At 54.9% G+C, this 18408-nt stretch overlaps 1 protein-coding gene across 1 annotated transcript in view; it reads right to left on the bottom strand.

Moving 5' to 3' along the window:
- Nucleotides 1-2962: 2962 nt before the first annotated feature.
- GNA12 (G protein subunit alpha 12) overlaps nucleotides 2963-18408 on the bottom strand; it is a 107148-nt gene continuing 91702 nt past the window's right edge. The window contains exons 3-4 of the mRNA XM_077758772.1: nucleotides 7022-7072; nucleotides 2963-5712 (exon numbers count right to left, since the gene is read on the bottom strand). Of these exons, the coding sequence (XP_077614898.1) occupies nucleotides 5143-5712; nucleotides 7022-7072 (621 nt within the window). The 3' untranslated portion in view covers nucleotides 2963-5142. The remainder of the gene's footprint in view (nucleotides 5713-7021; nucleotides 7073-18408) is intronic.

Raw genomic sequence — 18408 nt, 5'->3', positions numbered from 1 at the left:
GCCTGCAGGTGGGTCTGAGAAAGGTGTGTGGGCTCCCCCACACAGCTGGCACTGACCTGTGTCTGAGGAGGCGTGACAGATGGTCTGTGGGGGCATCCTCAGGGGCCACTTCCTGGACGTGGGCACAGCTGGGCATACATGCCGCCCCCAAATGCTCCCACACCATTGGTAGCAGGACAGACGGGCTTTGGCCCGGGCTTCAGGGCAGAGGCTGCAGGTCACACAGCGGGGTGTCCCCACAACCCTGCTGCCTATCTTCCCTCCCGCCGGTCACTGTGACGTCAGTGGGGAGAGGCGAACCCCTGCACTGGTACCAGAAAGTGCCAGACTGGGCTCAGAGGCCGTGTTCCCATCTGAGGGGGGTCAAAGTCTGCATTGCCCTGCAGGTGGCTTTGGGGTAGCCTTACCAGATGGAGCGGGGGCCACGTGGGTCCAGGGAAAGCATCCCGGCTGCAGACAGCCGGCTCCGCGTGCCCTTGGAGGAAACACATCAGCTTTTATAAACACAAAATGACGTGAATTCACGGTTAAGGAAAAGGTGACTTGGCTAGAGAAGGGGGCACCCTCCCTGATCACCGAAGCTCAGGGTCTCCCTGCAGCGCGGCTGGCCTCTCCTCACCAGCGGGCTGGCGGGCAGCTTGTCCATGGCCTGCAAGGAAATCTGGTCTCCTGCAGAAACCCCGGGGTAGCTGCTCTAGTGTTTCACTCAAGTCCACTTACAAACACATAAAAGAAGAAAACCCTGAGAAGAAAAAAACACCCCTATCACCGACTTGCCAACAGAGAACCTAACTTTCTGGCTGAACTGCATTCACAGTCAGCCAGGTGCCAAGTCTGTGGTCCTTGATGCTCAGATGCCCACGACGACATTTTAAGAAGTTTTGCTGAATCCTGGGAAGGCGTGAGGAGAAGCCGCGGCCACAGGTCAGGGTCACACCCGAGCACGCCCCGCCCCGTCCCAGCTGTCCCCTACTCCAGTTAGCTAGGACAGCCGCTGCCCTCTGTGGTCTCTTTCTGGGCTGGAACCTCAGGTCCTGGGGCCACCACATTCCCATCCCCCAACACACATGGCCACCACTCTCTGGGAACGCCCGCCCGCTGGGATACTCGAGGAGCCGTCTGTTCGTGATCTGGGATGAGGGCCTTGGAAAAGCTCAGGCCTCCCAGGCACATTCTGTGATCCTGGATTAGGGAAAGCCCAGAGCTCGCGAAATGCAGTTCTAACAGCCCCGGGGGCTCCGAGCACAGCTCTGTGGCGAGATCACCACGGTCAGGGTTCTCTGGCCGCTGCGGTGAGTACTCACCTCCAAGGAGCTGCATGGATGTGGAGAAGGGGGAAGGCAGGTGAGAGAAAGGCCCGGAGGAACCGGTTACCGACTCCACCTGCAGAGGACACCGACCCTGTGGAAAATGAAACCCACCTAATGCGCCCTCCTGAACACCCAACACCAGAGAGCCCCTCAAGTCCTTCCCCGCAGAAGGCGGCGAGGGACTGCTGCTCTCCTCGGGGGGCCCAATGGCTTGCTCGTCAGGGCCCAGCACCGCCTCCCGACCGGGACCAGAAGCCCCAATGCCAAGTCAGAGAGACCTGGCCCCCGAAACACACAAGCTCCACAGATCGTTCCAGAACAAGGCTGCTGAGCGTACCCGACGTACCTTGTGAAGAGGGGACCACAAGACGGGAGAGGCTGCCCAAAGCTGGGACAGGCCTGCCCAGTCGCAGTGTTCTCTAGAGGCAGGTTGCTGGCGGCAACGAGGGCTAGCTGGCCGGAGACACAGAACTGGCCCAGGAGAGGCCCTCCGGCATTGGCGATCTGTCCGGGGGCTCGCAGCCCTGGCCACCCTGTGAGATGGCCAGGAGCTCAGAAATCTGCACAGATGGCATTCCTGCAGGGCAGGCCCTGGCGGGGAAGGCTCGGCTGGGGCCTCTGCAAAGCTCCTCAGGGATCTGACTGCGGCGCTAGTGCGGAGAACCATTATTTCATCCCACGTTTACAAGCGATGAAATCTGAACGCAAAGAGCGGGGCCAGTGCACGTGGCCAACTCACCGCCAGCACTTCTGCGGGGAGCTGCTGCCTTTCCTATGTAGCCGTGCGCCCTGGTGCCCCACCCAGGCCATGGCCACTGGACAGTACCTGGTCCCTCCTTCCCGAGGATGGTCATGTGACAAAACGCGCCCACAACTAGGCATCACTCATCTCTCTGGTGGGAGGTCTCTTCGTTCTGTGGCCGGGACCAGAATCCTGGAGGTCATGACAGCAGAATCTGGTGCGCTCTGGTCACAGGGCTCGGGCTGCATCAAGTGTCCACCACCAGCTCCTCCTCGGGCGCTCAGGGCCTCACTCACTGAGACCCCTGCACACACACGCGTTTCTGTGCACAAGCCAGTTCGGCTGGCTTTGAACTTGTGTTTTGGATGCTTTACGGTAAGCAGTATCTGGGACAGGGTGTGTGTGTCAGGATTTTAGTGTGTTTTCAGAAATAAAAGCCGAGGATCAAATAATAAGCCTTTGTGTACAATAAGGATTGGTGTTGTTGGGCTCTGAACACAGAGGACGGCCCTAACGACCGCCCGGAGAACACAGGTGGTCGTCCTCCCAGACCCTCCGGACCTGGCCAGTGGGGCCACACGTGAGCCCTGAGCGATCCGCCCAGCTGCCCGCGTCCCACATCTCACATCGGGCAGGTCCCATGAACCCGTGTCGGCCTGTCCTCAGGACACCCACGTGGGGCACTTGTAACTGATCCTCCTGATTTAAGATTATTTTTGGATCCTGGACTTATCTTTCTTTTTCCCAAAAGTAACAAAAGTTACAAGAATAGGAGGACTAGAGCCCTCTGTAAGTGACACAGGCTGCAGTGCTCCTCCTTTGAGACCCTTTCCCTACAGACAGAAGAGTGTTTCAGAGAGAAACCTACACCGCATCCTTCCATGGCAACAGCGGAACCACGAAGAAAAGATCTTATTTTGAGGAATTTTATTGTTACATTTTTGCAATAATAGAATGAGGCACGACTATCTCCCGCTTCTCCAACAACTCAATAAAAAAGACAATAATCGAGGATAACAGTGTAATTAAAAAAATACAAAAGCCGAAGGTTTTGGAGATAAAACGACTAGTCTATGTGTAGGAAAGCTGTGAATGATTTTAGTTGAGTCTTGCAAATACAATCCCCCACCAAGCCCAGAACTTAGTGCCAGGGCCATCAGCCATCTCCCCACACACCCCGAGGTCAGCAGGATCGGAAGCCCGGGCCTAGGAAGGTGGGGGGCTGGGGCCTGCGGGTCAGGGACCTGGACCTGGTGCCCTCCCTGCCTTCCAGGAGCTCGGTGCAGCCCCACCCCTGTACTTGTGCGCTTCTGGTCAGCCAGGTAGAGGGGCGGGGGCACTGTGAATGCGCCCAGCTGGTGCCCGGGCTGGGGGTGGGGGGCTCCCACACTGGTGAGCAGCGGCTGGGGAGGCCCCCTCGGTGACAGGCGAGGAGAGCCCGCCACACCGGGGACCCTGTAGCCACATGAAAGGATCCTGGACCGCACCAGGGAGGTTGCCAGGACTGCTCCTTTCCCTTTGAGCCACAGTTATCGGCACTGACCCTGGGTCACATCCTTCAGTTCATGAGGAGCCCCGGGAAGCAGTGCAAAACAGCAAATTTTTTTCCAGCCAAAAAAGCCACAAACCCCAACAACCATGGACACAAAGCCTTGAGCACCGAGAGAGAGAGAGAAAGTGAGAGAGAGAGAGAAAGAGAGAGAGTCCTGTGGTCTCCTCCCAGAGAACACTGATAACAAGGACGAGTCAGGGGCAGGCCCTGGTCCTCTCCTCCTGGGTCAGCACCTGCCACCAGACTGCTGGAAACGAGCCAAGGAGACGCAAAAGGGACACAGCATCTGTGACAGCCTTGGGACAGCCTCGCCTGTGCTACTCGGCCACAGTGACCACCTGGGGCCCGCAAGGGGAGGCTTCCTGTTTCCTTCTGAACACCAGGCAAAGTCCTAGCCCAGCAGGCATTTCTATCAGGTGAACACAGAGCAGCACCGGCTTGGGACACAGTGCCTGTGACAGCCGGCGAGACACACCTGGGCACTGGGAGTGGAAGGGGGCATGGGGGGCGGGGAAGATCCGCCCGTGTCTGAGCGTCAGGGCCCCGGACAGCTCTTCCTGGACGGCCGGGAGCCGGGCCTGGCAGTGTTCACTTGGGCCGGGGGCACATGCGCAGAAGACACCCTGGTGAGCACACGGCTTCGGGCAGGGCCAGGAGCAGGTGCCGGCTGTCCAAAGGCACGAGGTGGCAGCAGTGTGCAGTGACGCGGACTCTGGCTGCAGAGTCGGGGCCCCTGCAAGGGCAGCTGTGGCATTCGCAGAGGCTCTGCTGGGAGTCCTGCCGGTTTTCAGGGGTCCCCAGAGGAGTAGGAAGCGCTTTCCCGCCCTCCAAGGGAAGGGAGAGCGACTGCAGCCGCGCTATGGTATCGGGAGGTGACGCGTAGGACAGAAGTCACAGGTGGCGGTGGGTAACCAGCACCGGGCGCGTGGGGCAGAGGCGCACCCCTGCCGGTGCACCGGCTGTGGGGCGCTAAGGCAAGTACGCTCCCACCCTGTAAAGCGGGGGCCTCGGCCTGGTCTAGGGTGCCTGGGCTCAGGTCTCCCCAGAAGCCGGCACCAGAGTATTAAAAGGCAGCGTGCTCACTCTGGGAGGTGGTGGGGGCCCTGCCCTCCCGCAAACCGCCAACAGCGAAGCTCTCAGGTTAGTGTCTCTCACGGAAGGGTCGTGGGTTAGAGGGAAAAGGCCTCTGCAAGGCCAGCAGGCTTGTGCTCTTGTCATCCCAGAGTGCGTGTGCACACCCTCCCCTCCCTGCACACAGTCCTCGCGCTACTGTGTCAGGAGAGGAGTGCGGTTTCTGGAAAGAGAGAGAAGCGGTGTTACTAGTATCATGAATTCATACCAGAGTGACCCCTCGGATTCTCAGTAGTTTGACTACGCCCTGGGTTCAGTAGCTAACGTCTGAGTGTCCGTGTCCCCGGGCCTGGTGCGCGGTGGCGTGGTGGGCACGGTGGTGCAGATCTGGGAGGCCCACCCTGGGCCTGGGCAGGCGTGGCTGGCCAGGGCCATGGAGGCCGTCACGGTCGGCAGGGGTGCCTCTCTCACTGCAACATGATATCCTTCAGGTTCTCCTGCAAGATGGTGTCCTTCACAGCGTGGAACACGAAGCGGACATTCTCCGTGTCTATGGCGGTGGTGAAATGGTGGAACAGCGGCTTGCTGCGGTTACGTCTCTTCCGGTCAAAACACTGGACCAGGTAGCGCTGAACGTCCTCCAGCCTGTGGGGGTCGCCCTTGAAGTCTGGGAAGTGCTTCTTGATGCTGACGGTCTTGACCTTCTCCACCAGGAGGTCCATCTTGTTGAGGAAGAGGATTATGGAGACGTTAAAGAAGAGCTTGTTGTTGACGATGGTCTCGAAGATGTTCATGGACTCCAGCAGCCGGTTGGTGCGCCTGTCCTCCATGAGCACCTGGTCGTACTCGCTGGATGACACCATGAACAGGATGGACGTGATCCCATCAAAGCACTGGAACCACTTCTGGCGCTGGGACCGCTGGCCGCCCACGTCCACCATCTTAAAGGGGATTTTTTTAATGACAAAGTCGTGTTCCACGATGCCCTTAGTGGCTTTCCGTGCCAGCAGGATGTCCTGCTTACTGGGAAAGTAATTCTGGAAAACACAGGAGAAGGGAGAGATTCAGCAGGAGACAGAAGGTGAGGAGATCGGGACCAGAGGAGTCCGAGGGACTTCCGGGAGAACTGGACCCAGGCACCAAAAGCAACTTTCACTTGTAAAATTGACATCGGTAGTGGAACAGGAAGTGAAGGCATCAGGAGGCCTGTTCCAAACAAGTGGAGGCGCCCCAGCCCCAAGTGGGTGACCGGAACGCTTTGTCAGCCGCGGCCAAAACCTCACCTGTGTGCGTGTCCATAGGAAGCAGACCGCGGCTTTGGTTTCTGCCCCACAACCACCTTTTCCTGCCAATTTCCAGAGCCTACGTGGTCCCAGACCTTACTGCCAACGACTTTAGTCTCGGCTTTGCAAGGCTACGATATATATAATACGTTATTCTTGGGAGACTTTAGCTACCACGTGACTCTTGGTAACTGTGACGTGGCCCCGTTAAACCCTCCAGCGACCGTGGCGCGTAAGCACTTGGGCAGTGGGCCCGCCACAGGCTGGACAGGGCTGCCGAGTCCTCTCGGTCTGGAGACCAGCTCACGGTGGTGCCGGGGACAGAGGGGTGTCTTTGGTAGCAAGGCCAGGAAGGGATGGCGAAGCCCATGTGAGGCAGCCCACAAGAGGAATGGCCAACGACCTCATAAATAAATGGGGAGACAAGAAAAGGTGGGGGAGGAGCCTACTGATTAAAAGACACTTGGGTGGCATGGTACTTAGGACCGGCCTTAGGAGGCGCGGACTCCGACCGCTAAGACAAGTGGCGCAGGTTATACACGAGGACCCGGGCTGATCTAGGTGCATACAGGCCATCGGCTGAGGTCACAGAACGCTGCCAATTCCATAGGAGCAGTGACGGTGCTGTGGTTACAACTTCGGGAGCCCTGCTCCAATGACACGGCGTGACATGTGTGTGCCCCTGCGAGGTGGGCAGGCCGGGCGGCACGTCACACGATTTGTGTTTATGTATGGCTGAGGTTCCCGATGAAAAGTTAAAGGAAATCCTCGGTTTTACTGAAGAATTCCCATGTGCTTTGCGGTAGGCAGAGTGGAGGGATTCTTCAGGAAACGCTACTTCACGCTTTGCAGGCAGGAACGAGGCCACTTCCTCCCCTGGAAGGGGAGTCCTCACTGCCACGCGCCTGACTGCCCTCTGCCCTGACACCGAGCACGGATCTAAGAGCCGGACAGGCCCAGGACACAGGCCAGAGGCACGAAGGGACGGCACAACCCTCACCATGGGGCCTCCACACACGTGCTCCCCAATTCTGGGCTGCAGGTTCAGGGTGGGGTGACTCACCAGCTGGCCGATCCGGTCCAAGTTATCCAGAAAGTACTTCACGGACTCACCCTGTCGGGTAGGAAGAACACACACGCATCAGTGCTGGCGGAGAACCCTGGTCTGCAACTACAGACGATCGTGAACGAGTCACCAGAGTGCTACTTCCTGTGCACGCACATGAAGGCGGAGAGACTCCGAGGGGACAGGCGTTTTTAAACATTCAAAACGCAGTTGAAAAAAAACCCCTTAAATGCAGTTTCTCTAGCTACTACCCCAAGATTCAATTTCAGACTGTTTTCCAATCACCCCTGTTGGACTCTCGGCATGGGAGGCGTGCGGGCCCCTCTGACCGGCCAGTCCCCTCCTTTCCAGAGGCGGATGCTGGCTCTGCGCCGACACAGATGGCCATGTGCCCCAGACGCGGTCTTCAGAGAGGGTGAACCTTCCAGAGAACAGGCGCGGCACAAGACGCTTCCAGTTTCTGGAAACAGGCCTCAAGCTCCACTGCTACTCGCCATGCGCGTACAACCCTATGCGCAGCCTGCGACGAGGAGGACCCACAGCCCAGATTTCTGTGGAGGAGCGAGGACCCCGCATCCCCTGGACATGCTCTGGACTGAAGGCCAGCGCAGATGGACACCGCTCTCCAGCTCACGGCCCTGATCCGGGAGAAGTGTTCAGAGGCTGTGTGAACAGAGGAAGGGGCCGTTTTCCCTCAGGAAGCAGGACAGACGAAAATTATCACGTCCCCCACACACGAGGGGCACGGCTTTCCACAGGCCCCTGCTGAAGCCTCCCCGTGGTGGATGGGCCGCCAGGACGGTGCTGGGTCGCATGCGCTCCCTCACATGGGCCCCGGGAGGGTCACCTGGAGGAAGCCCAGGTCAACCTACATCTGCACAGGCGTGTGAAGGCGGATGGCTGTCAGCAGGAGGTGCACATTCCAGGCAGTCATGGGGGAAAGACCACCAGAAAGGTTGGGACTATGGCTTGAGCCTGTCACTTTATGTAAGAAAAAGAAGAAAGAAGAAGAAGATGACAGGAGCAGCGAGCTCCTGATCTGAGCCTCTCCCCACCGTCGCCCCACTGCCTGCCCACTGTCTCCCGAGGGAGAAAACTAAGGAGTGGGTCTCCCTCAGTGGGAATGAGCCTTCCCGCGGTGCAGGGGGCCTCCTAGAGGACGCAGAGGAGAGCGGGCTTTACGGGGACAGAACAGGTGCTGGACGCAGCACACGCAGCTTAGGATCAGCAGACAGTTTTCCTCCTCATGTTAGGGCACGGCCAGGGCGCCGTCTGCTTCCTGCTCTAGGGACACAGAGACCCGGCACCCCAGCCTCAGGCCTCTGTCCCTGTTCGACACCAGCCTGGGTGTGGGGACAGGCGTTACGGCAGCGTGGGGTGGCCAGTCCGCACATCCCGCCACCTGCCCTGCAGGTCAGGAAGCAGCTGGTCAGCGAAGGGGTTGCCGCCGCAGACAATAGACCCACCTGTACCACGACCCCCTCTTCCTCCCCGCCAAGCCCCCTCCTATACCTGCCGTCCCCCACTCGGCGTCGCTGGAGGTGCCTATGTAGATGTAAGAGTATCCGCACCCGCCTGCCACTGGGTCTCTGCACCGGGAGCGGGGGTCCTTGTGTGGCTGGGCACAGAGTCAGGGCAGTGCAGATGTCCTGGCCAGTGTCCTGTCATCACACAGCAAGTGTCCCGGGGAGACGTGGGACACGGGTGCTCACCCCAGCGGCGCACGGAGGGGAAGAAGAAGGCGCGAGGACAGGAGGATGGGCTGTGTATTTAAAAAGTGAGTAAGCTGTGTCTCCCAGTTTGGGTGGAAATACCCCAGTGAGCTTGAACTCAGGGCCACCCCACCCGTACTCTAAGGTTAACAGACCCGGACCATCACACCCTCTTCCCTCTGCCGCATGCCTCCCTCATTCTACTCCTTCCGAGGGGCATGATCTGTCCGGGACTCTGCCACTCCGTGTGGTTAGGGAACTGCACGCTCTCTGGGGAGGGACGCGTGTGACGAGGGGAATCGGGGTCAGCAGGACCCGCCTCCTCTCAGCGCTGGCTGGCAGGTCCACAGAGCTCTCTGTCACGGCAGAGGCGAGGAGGGGAGATGGGAATCGGTTTGTTCAAACCACCAGGGAGTCGCCCCGCTGGGCTGAGTGGGAACCTCGGTTTGGACCCTGTGGTTTTACCGGCACAGATGGATGGTGTGCGCCATGGGATCTGACACAAAGCCCACGGAACGGTCATTTGCTCGGGCTTCATGGTCCCAGAGCACCAGCTCAGGAAGGTGCCCGGGTTTAAATCCTGGCATATTCCAACACCATGGGGAGGCAGCCAGCTCTTCAGAGAAACGGCACGTGGCGGGAACGGAGGTGCTACTGTGGGTGTACCCACCCAGAACCCACGACAGACCAGGCACCACACTGTTCACAGGCTGAAGTCTAGGCCGGTGTCACGGTGTAAGGCAGTGGGGTTTTGTGGGTGCCTTGGTCACAAGGCCGGAGCCCCCATGAATGGGTTGGGAGACCCAGGAACACACGCCCCTGCCTCAGGAAGACACGCAAGAGATGCCGTCCGTGCACAGGAGGAGGCTGTCACCACACCGCATCTGCTGTCACCGTGACTGTGGGCTTCCCAGCCTCTGGGTGATTTCTCAGACATAGGCTACGGGCACCTGTTACTGCAGCCTAAGTGGTCAGATGAGAAACAGAACATGAGAAGTGGGCTTTCTATAATTGTCCGTGGTCTGAAGATCTAAGTCCCCTCATTAGTAATGCTGTGGACTCACAGATTAGATAGAACAAGAGTAAATTCGTTATTTTGTGCTTAGACGCGACTGGACACACACTCGATATCACTACCTTCCTGACCCAGCTCCTGGAAGCACATGCAATACAATTTGTAAATTTTATTTTAGAGACAGAGAGTATGAGCAGGGGGGAGGGGCAGAGGGAGAGAGAGAATCTTAAGCCATCTCCATGCTCAGCAGGAGCCCAGTGAGGGGCTCCATCCCACAACCCTGGGATCAGGAAGGTGGATGTTCAACCGACTGAGCCCCCAGGCACCCCAAAATGTGCATTTTTATTATGAGCAGCGGCAGCAGCAGCAGCTCTACTTTGCGTTCGTGCCACGGACAGGTGGATGTGGCTGGGAGACAGTGGGCGGGGCCTGGGCACATGGCCCTCCCCCAGAGAAGGGTCTTTTTGGCAGATGGACTGCACTGCACACCACGTCTTCCCCGGGGGCACCCACCACCCACACCAGCCACAGACGAGTCTCACGGAGCAGGGTCGCAGCTGCCTCAAAGCTTATGTCGGCATCGTCAGAGCCAGCCCCACTCTCCTGCACACTGCCCGCCCATGTTGTGGCGTCCCCGTCGGCAGACGTGGGCTGGCCCCATCTGCCTCAATCAGCCAATTCAAGACTGGAGAAGAGGACTCAGCTCTCTCAACACTGTGCAAGTCCAGGCTGTTGAGGTCAGTTTTGCAGGCTGAATGCTAGCACTTGCTTCTCTGCCAGCAATGGGACCAGCACCCTTGGAGGTACTTCCTGCCAGGCTGACAGGTTTGCAGGGGAGGTAAGTACACGGAGGGGAGCCCCCGGGGCTGGGGGTGAGAAAGGACAAAGGAGGTGTGAAGGGGGGAGGAAGAAATCAAGGGCCAGTGGTTACCAGAGAAAAACACAAATCTCCACGTCAGGGGTGGGTGGCTTTTTACTTTAAAATCCCATGCATGCACTCACGAGCCACTTCTATAGTTCTTGATTCAGGGAGGTTGGTTTTTATACTGTAAAATGGGGGCGACTGCGTTGGGATGGAGATACAGGGCCTGTCAGTGGCGAGCCAGAGGACCCAGAAATTAGTTTACTCGTTTACATATAACAAATTACAAAGACAGAATTGTTTTCAATGCTTTTCAGAGAAAGTGAGTGAGCAGGGGAGGGAATTTGCTATTTGCTCATACTTAAAAAAGGAAACGTAGAAAGATAAACCAGCAACGGATAAAAATGATGAGCTACAGGGAGGGAGGGCCGGGCAGAGGCAGGAGTCTCCATGTCTTCTGATTGTGGAACCGCGCAGAGATCTTGCATGATTCACAACAACATGGAGTTAAAAACCCACCCCTCAGAACAGAAACCGAACTAAAACAAATGAAGATAACAGTATGGGGAGGGAGGAGCTGGACTCTGGCGGCCTTGCCTGCGGCCGCAGTGCATGCAAGTGCACAGGGAGCCGGCCCCGGGCTTGTGAGGGCCCATACCCAGGCTCTGAGCCCCCGAGCCCAGTTCCTGGGGAGGCTGCTCCTTCCAACTGGGACTAAGCTCTAACATGCCAGGCCCCTCTCACCTGGGAGTTTTCCTTTTCTTCAGCTGAGGCAAAAGTCACCTCACATAAAATTAGCCATTTTCAAGTGTACACAGGGTGCCTCAGTAGCTCAGTGGGTAGAGCAATGACTCTTGATGTCAGGTTGTGAGTTCGAGCCCCACATCGGCTGTACATATTAAATAAATAAAACCTTAAAAAAAAAAAAAGCGTACATACCACGGTGGCATGTAGCACATCCATAGTGTTGGGAAACACCGTTGGCACCATTTTCTGGTTGGAGTGTTTTATTACCAGAGTCTCAGAATTCTTTGTTTTCTAGAAAAGAGGCCTTTGTTAGATGTGTGGTTGCCAAAAATTTTCCCTGTCAGTGGCCTCTTAAGAGGGTCTCTTTGCAGAGCAGAAGTTTTAATTTGATGAAATCAAAATCGATGTTTTTTTCAGAAATGATTTTTTTCTTTTATGGGTTTTGCTTTTGGGGTCCATCTAAGGATGGATGCTTCATCCAGCCTCAGGGCCTGGAATTTCTATTACGTTACCTTCGCAAAATTCCCTATTTTACATTTAAATCTACGTGCCGTCTAACTTGTGTGGAAGGTTGTGAGACTCAGGCCACGGCTCTTTTTCTTTCTTTCCTAGTCCATGGATCCCAACTCCTCCAGCAGCACACGTAGAGGGCTGGCCTTCCTTCACCGAACCGGTTTTGCACCTCTGTCAAAATTGGCTGGTCACATGAGTGCGGAGCTGACCTCTGGGTGTGTACCGCTGACCTGTGTCTGTCCCTCTGTCCACACGACTGTCTTGATTACCACAGCTGCATCTAAGGTCTCGATGTGAGACACTGATTCCTTGCACTTCATTCTTCTTTTTCACATGGTTTGGGCTATTCTTGTGCCTCTTTAAATTTTGGAATAATCTTATTTGTATTTACAAAAGGTCTGGCTGAGATTTTAGCAGGACCTCTGTGTTTAGTGGGAACAGAAATCTGTATATAAATCTGGGGAGACCTCACATTGTTCCTATGTCGAGCCTCCTAATCCAGGAGCTTGAACCATCTCTCCATCTGTTCAGAACCTCTGATTTAAAAAAAAATCTTTTTAATGTTTTATTTATTTCTGAGAGAGAAGAGAGAGACAGCGTGAGCAGGGGAGGGTCGGAGAGAGAGGGAGACACAGAATCTGAAACAGGCTCCAGGCTCTGAGCTGGCTGTCAGTGCAGAGCCTGACATGGGGCTCGAATCCACGACCGTGAGATCATGACCTGAGCTGAAGTCGGACACTGACCCGACTGAGCCACCCAGGTACCTCTAGACCCTCTGATTTTTTTTTTTTTTTTTGAGAGACAGATGGCGTGAGCAGGAGAGGGTCAGAGAGAGACACACACAGAATCTGAAGCAGGCTCCAGGCTCTGAGCTAGCTGTCAGCACAGAGCCCCACACGGGGCTTGAACCCACAAACTGTGAGATCATGAGCTGAGCTGAAGTCGGACACTTAACTGACTGAGCCACCCAGGCGTCCCTGTCTGATTTTTTTAATGAGTGTTCTGTCACTTTTAATCCTGCAAGTCTCATCCCCTCTATGTTAGGCTAAATTTATATGAAAGTACTTCCCCCTTTTTTGAGCAACTATTAATGGTACTGGCACTTCTCTTTGCATGTGTTCGTGGCTGGTATACAGAAATAAAACTGATGTTTTATTTGTTGAGCCTGCATCCTATAGACTTGCTTTAAGTGACTTACTTAGTTCCATGACTTTTTGGGTGGGTTCCTTGACATTTTCTATGTCATCTGCCAATAGGAACATTTCTGACTTACACGCCCCAGATTTTCTTTCTTATATTTCCTGCCTTATTGAAGTAGCTAAAACAGATGTTTATCTTATTATTTTTCAAATATTTATTTTTGGGAGAGCACAAGTCAGGGAGGGGCAGAGTGAGGGGGACAGAGGATCCAAAGTGGGCTCTGCACTGACAGGCTGATAGAAGCAAGCCTGACGCGGGGCTCGCACTCACGAACCATGAGATCATGACCTGAGCCAAAGCTGGACGCTCAACTGACTGAGCCACTCAGATGACCTGTGAAATACACTTTTTAAAAATGTTTAAAAATCTCTTCTTTGAAAAATGTAGAACACCAGGACAAAAGAACCTATGTAACTGGAGAGACGTGCCGTGTTCATCAATTTCAGGAAACTCAATGCTGTAAAGATGACGATTCTCCCCAGATTCACCTACGGACATAGTGTAATGCCACCCACAATCCCAGCAGCCTTTTTAAAAATTTTGGTAGAAAATGAGAAACTCATTTTAAAAACAGTTTTAAACAGTGACCTCGAATAAATCAATTTTATAAAAGAAGAGCATCTCTTCGATGCCTGATTTCCAGACTTTCTATGAAGTGGTGGTGAAAGAGCAGGGTTGGTGTGAGAAAAGGCAGACACATAAACTGAGCAGAAACCAGAGACTGGGCACAGGACCTCACGTAGATGGCCAAGTGCCTTCTGATAGTTGTCAAGGTGACTCAAGATGGGGAAGTCCAGGTGACTCAAGATGGGGAAGGGTGTTCATCTCAAAAAATGGTGCCGGATAGATGGGTGATCTGTATGGGGGAAGAAAGGGACATAGACCCTTAACTCTATCATAAGCGAAAATTAAAATGTGTCCACAGACCTAAATGCAAAAGCTAAAACTAAACCCACAGACTTGAAGAAAACATACACGAAAATCTTTATGATCTGGGGTTAGGAAAAGAGGTCTGTGCTGGCAGGACTGTAAGATAAGCCGCACTGAGTTATGTCCATGTACTATCTCCTCTGGAGCACGGGAGGAGCCCGTGGAGAGCAGGAGACAGCACTCCTTGACTGGGCTACTCTGAGCGAATCAAGAGAGATGAGCGGGGTGGGCCTGACATAATTTGGTGAGCCTTTTCAAAGAAGTGCCATGTTGTGAGAGGAGGGGCCAGGTGGCAGGGAACCTAGGACAGCCCGGGGTTGCTGGCCAGCAACCGCAAAACAACGGACATCTGTCATACAGCTGCAAGGAAATGAACTCTGTCAATGGCAGGGAGCGGGCAAAGGACATTAGGGGATGTTAGGTGAGACCACAGCCCCACCGACACCTTGATCTCAGCCTGACAAGACCTTGAGAGCAAATGGCCCAGGGAACTCGGGACACCAGGACTTCTGACCGCCCTGCTGTGAGACAGTGCGTGTGGGGTTGTTTGAACTTGCTACATCATGACAGGCATCTGGCTGTCAGCTCCAACCCTCAGCTCCTCTTGACACTTGGGTATCAAATGCTTGTTGGTGAATGAAGATACAGGTTTTTTCTTTTTTTTAATGTCTATTTTTGAGGGAGGGAGAGAGCAGGAGGGTGTGGAGGATCTTAGGGGGGCGCAGCGCTGACAGCAGGGAGCCCAATGCGGGCCTTAGACTCCCTGTAAGATCGTGACCTGAGCTGAAGTCGGATGCCTAACCCACTGAGCCACCTAGGTGCCCCAGATACGGATTTTTTCAAAGCAGACCCTTCTAGTGCTAGCTTAGACGTTACTTCCTCTGACAACTCTGTGGATTTCTGGCTTGGGTTTGTGGTCTAGGACTTGTCTAGAAAAACCTGCCCCCACATCCGAATGGCAGATAATAAAGAATTCTTCCTCTTCTTTTTAANTGGGGTGCATGTGCCCCTATGCATCAGCACTCCTGTATCCCTTGGATAAATTCCTAGCAGTGCTATTGCTGGGTCATAAGACTCTTCCTTATAATGGAGCCGCTTGCTTCACATAACACAGAAGGACTAAAAACCCAGTGGGTGTCTGAAAACTCTCTTGCTGTGGCATTGGTCATTAGCTAACGCACACAGGGGATGAGGCAGAGTCTCGTTTTTTCAGGTTCATGATGGAAAGCCCCCCTGCTTTCACAGACTTACTCAAATAAAACAAGGGAAACCTCTCACCCAAGCACATCTCCCAAACCATCAATATTTACCATATTTGAGATTAGAACTGAGGTAATTTACAAATACAGTGACAGACAAGCACATTATCTAGGTAGCCAACAGAGCAATGACACAATCACCCGCCACATGGCCTCTGGAAAACTCCACTGTCAGCTCTCGAGCAGAAAACGGGGCAAAAGGCAAATGATGTCTCGGTATCATTCTGAAAACAGTGTGGGTCTTGAGGAGCCCTTGACGGGGCCTCAGGGACCCCCAGCACACATTCTGGGAATCTGTGCCCAACAGGTCACCGGCTGTGTGGCGGAATGCTTCCAGCGGCAGGCCCACCAAACCTGAGCTGGAAAAGCCCAGTCAACCCTGACTTCACTGGATAAAGAAATGGCAGCATATTCTAGAACTGCACTGGAGAAGGAGCAAGAGGGAACTGTTCCCGTGTGCATCAATGTGATGGATCTAAAATATTCTGGTGAATGAACAATCTGTAGTGAAATATTCACACTATGATTTACATGATGTTTAAAAACTGGCAGAACGAAACCTAACAGCAGTTACGGTAGCTAATACACATACAGTTTATGGGCTGCCCCATGCAGATCGAAGTGGTGCACACATATTAACTCAATTAAGCCTCAAAATGATGCTTGAGGCAGCTATTACGGTCATCCCCATTTTATAGATAATAAACTGAGGCAAAGAATGGCTCACGGATACATGGGCGGTAAAACTACAGATAAAAGGAATGATAGCCCAAATCAGAAGGGTGGCTACAGCTGGTCGGACAGTGGGTCACACATTTCCACTGATGTCTTTTTTAAAATTCTTTTCCAATGTTTATCTTTGAGACACGAAGAGAGACAGCGTGAGTGGGGGAGGGGGAGAGAGAGAGAGGGAGACACAGAATCTAAAGCAGCTCCAGGCTCTGAGCTGTCAGCACAGAGCCAGATGTGGGGCTCAAACCCACGAACTGTGAGATCATGACCTGAGCTGAAGTCGGGTGCTCAACCAGCTGAGCCACCAGGGCACGCCCGCTGCTGATGTTCTTAATCTGCGTGGTGTGTGCAGACATGTCGCCTACTGCTGGTTACAGTGTGTACGTGTTCCCTGCATGAGTACAGGACAGGGACAGAGACACAGCGAAGGTTGGTACAAACTAACCCTCTTCAGGGCTGGACACTGGTCCGGTGGCTCCTCGGGGAAGTGCGCCTGCCTCAGTCGGTACCGGTCCCACTGGCACTGCTTTCAGAGCCGGTGATCGCAGCTGCTCCCTACTGCTGGCTGCTCAGTCACAGGACTATGAACACATAACGACGACACAAAAACCCAACAAAGCAGCAGAGCACCTGGCACCTGAGGGCTGGGGAACTAGGAGTCGAATGGAGAGGCGACTGTCAGTCCCGGATGACTGTCTGCCTGGCCAGGGAAGCGTGTGTCCCTGACCGTTCTCCCTGTCCTTCCCTCCCACCCTGTCCTGGGGGACAGGCGGGAAATGCTGAGAGAGGGCTAACAGGTAGACAACGGTGAGTTACCGAGGACTTCCAAGTGGGAGAGAGATCACTTTTACCAAACCAATCACACAGCCTTACTTGTATGTAGCACTGCCTCTGTGAGCCACGTCACATGTTCCCTCTGTCCCTGCATCAACCCAAATGACGTGCCAGCCCCGGAACACCCGGCGGCGCGGCCGGCTTCGCTCTGCTCTATTAGTGCTGCTGCTCTCTGGACTGGGGGTGAGTGTGCCAGAGCTTGAAGTGCCCTTCCACCCGCCCAGACTGCCAGGCACAGCTGCCCCCACCCCGGCATGCAGGACCCCTGGGGCCCTGTCCCCCCAGTGCACCACAGCCCCCCAGGTACTCAGTACCCCCAGGGCATGCCCCCCAGCAAGGCACCCATGGCCCCCCCGATGCAGGACCCTGGGGCCCCGCTCCCCCAGCAACACACCACAGCCCCCCAGGTACTCTGTACCTTCGGGCATGGCCCCCTGCCAGGCACCATGGTTCCCCTCCCCCCATGCCCCTGCAGGCAGGAACCCCGCATGCCAGATCAGCTGAGTTCTCCAGACGCCAGACCCCACAGTGGAGGCCACTCCCAGTCCCTGCACACCACATAAGTCTGAGGCTGTCCCTTTAAGCATCTCCACCCTCCCCCACACCCCTCTCCCCTCCTCACACCGCACCCACAGCTCATCCAGGGAGCTAAGTTTAGCTCCCTCCACTTCCAGTCTTCTCTCCAGGGACAGCCCCTGCTCGTGGGGCAGGCATGGCTTTCTGAAACCACCAGAAGCTTGCTCCAGAGCATGGAGGGGCTGATGAAGGACATCTGTCCATTCCCCAGGGGCAGAGGACCCTGCATGCAGTGGTTTTGGGGGAAGGGGATGCCACTTTTCTGACCGGACTCTTCCTCACTCCAGCACACTGTATCCTCACAGTAGAGACAAGGGCGGCCCAGTCAGTCCCCCATGGTCTGTGACTCAGTTGGGGACAGCTTGTTGTTTTGGGCCCAAGATGAGAACCTTTAAACGGAGCCACAACGTGACACAGAGCTTACCGATCGGCTCCATCCACCACCTGGACCTCAGGCTGGAGTCCTTGTGGAGAGAGCCCGTGTGCACCTGAGCTGACGGGACGTCCCTCCACTCAGGACCAGAACCCGACCCAGAGCTGTATCTAATCTGGGTCGGACGTACACAGAGCTGGCCCTCAAATGGGAGCCGTGGTTTCCCTGCAGCCAGGGCTCTGGTCACACACAGTCCCAAGGATGGCGGGCAGAATCTGAAGCACAATGTGAAGAATGACAGGAAAAATAGAAGTAGAGAAGAAAGCCCAGTAACTGCTTTTAACCCAACGTGATTCAGCCACGTGCAAAGAGCTCTTCTGTATCTACTGGGATGGCCTGTGTCATCCTCCAGAACCAGGACCAGCTAGTCCGGTCAGGCTCGAAGGGTAGACAATCCCTGCTTCACAGTGAGCACACTTTCAAACCAGCCTCTCACCCTACACTCAACATGATTCACTTGATTTACAATTTGGCAACTATTGATCGTCGTGTGTGTGTGTGTGTGTGTGTGTGTGTGTGTGTGTGTGTGTAAACACACACACCTAGATTTGATAAAAAAAAAAAAAAAAAA

The sequence above is a fragment of the Crocuta crocuta genome, unplaced genomic scaffold (assembly GCF_008692635.1).
Source record: "Crocuta crocuta isolate KB4526 unplaced genomic scaffold, BGI_CrCroc_1.0 scaffold273, whole genome shotgun sequence".
In the NCBI taxonomy this organism is placed as follows: Eukaryota; Metazoa; Chordata; class Mammalia; order Carnivora; family Hyaenidae; genus Crocuta; species Crocuta crocuta.
The sequence above is the reverse complement of the archived record's forward strand: the minus strand, read 5'-3'. Positions and strand labels throughout refer to the sequence as shown.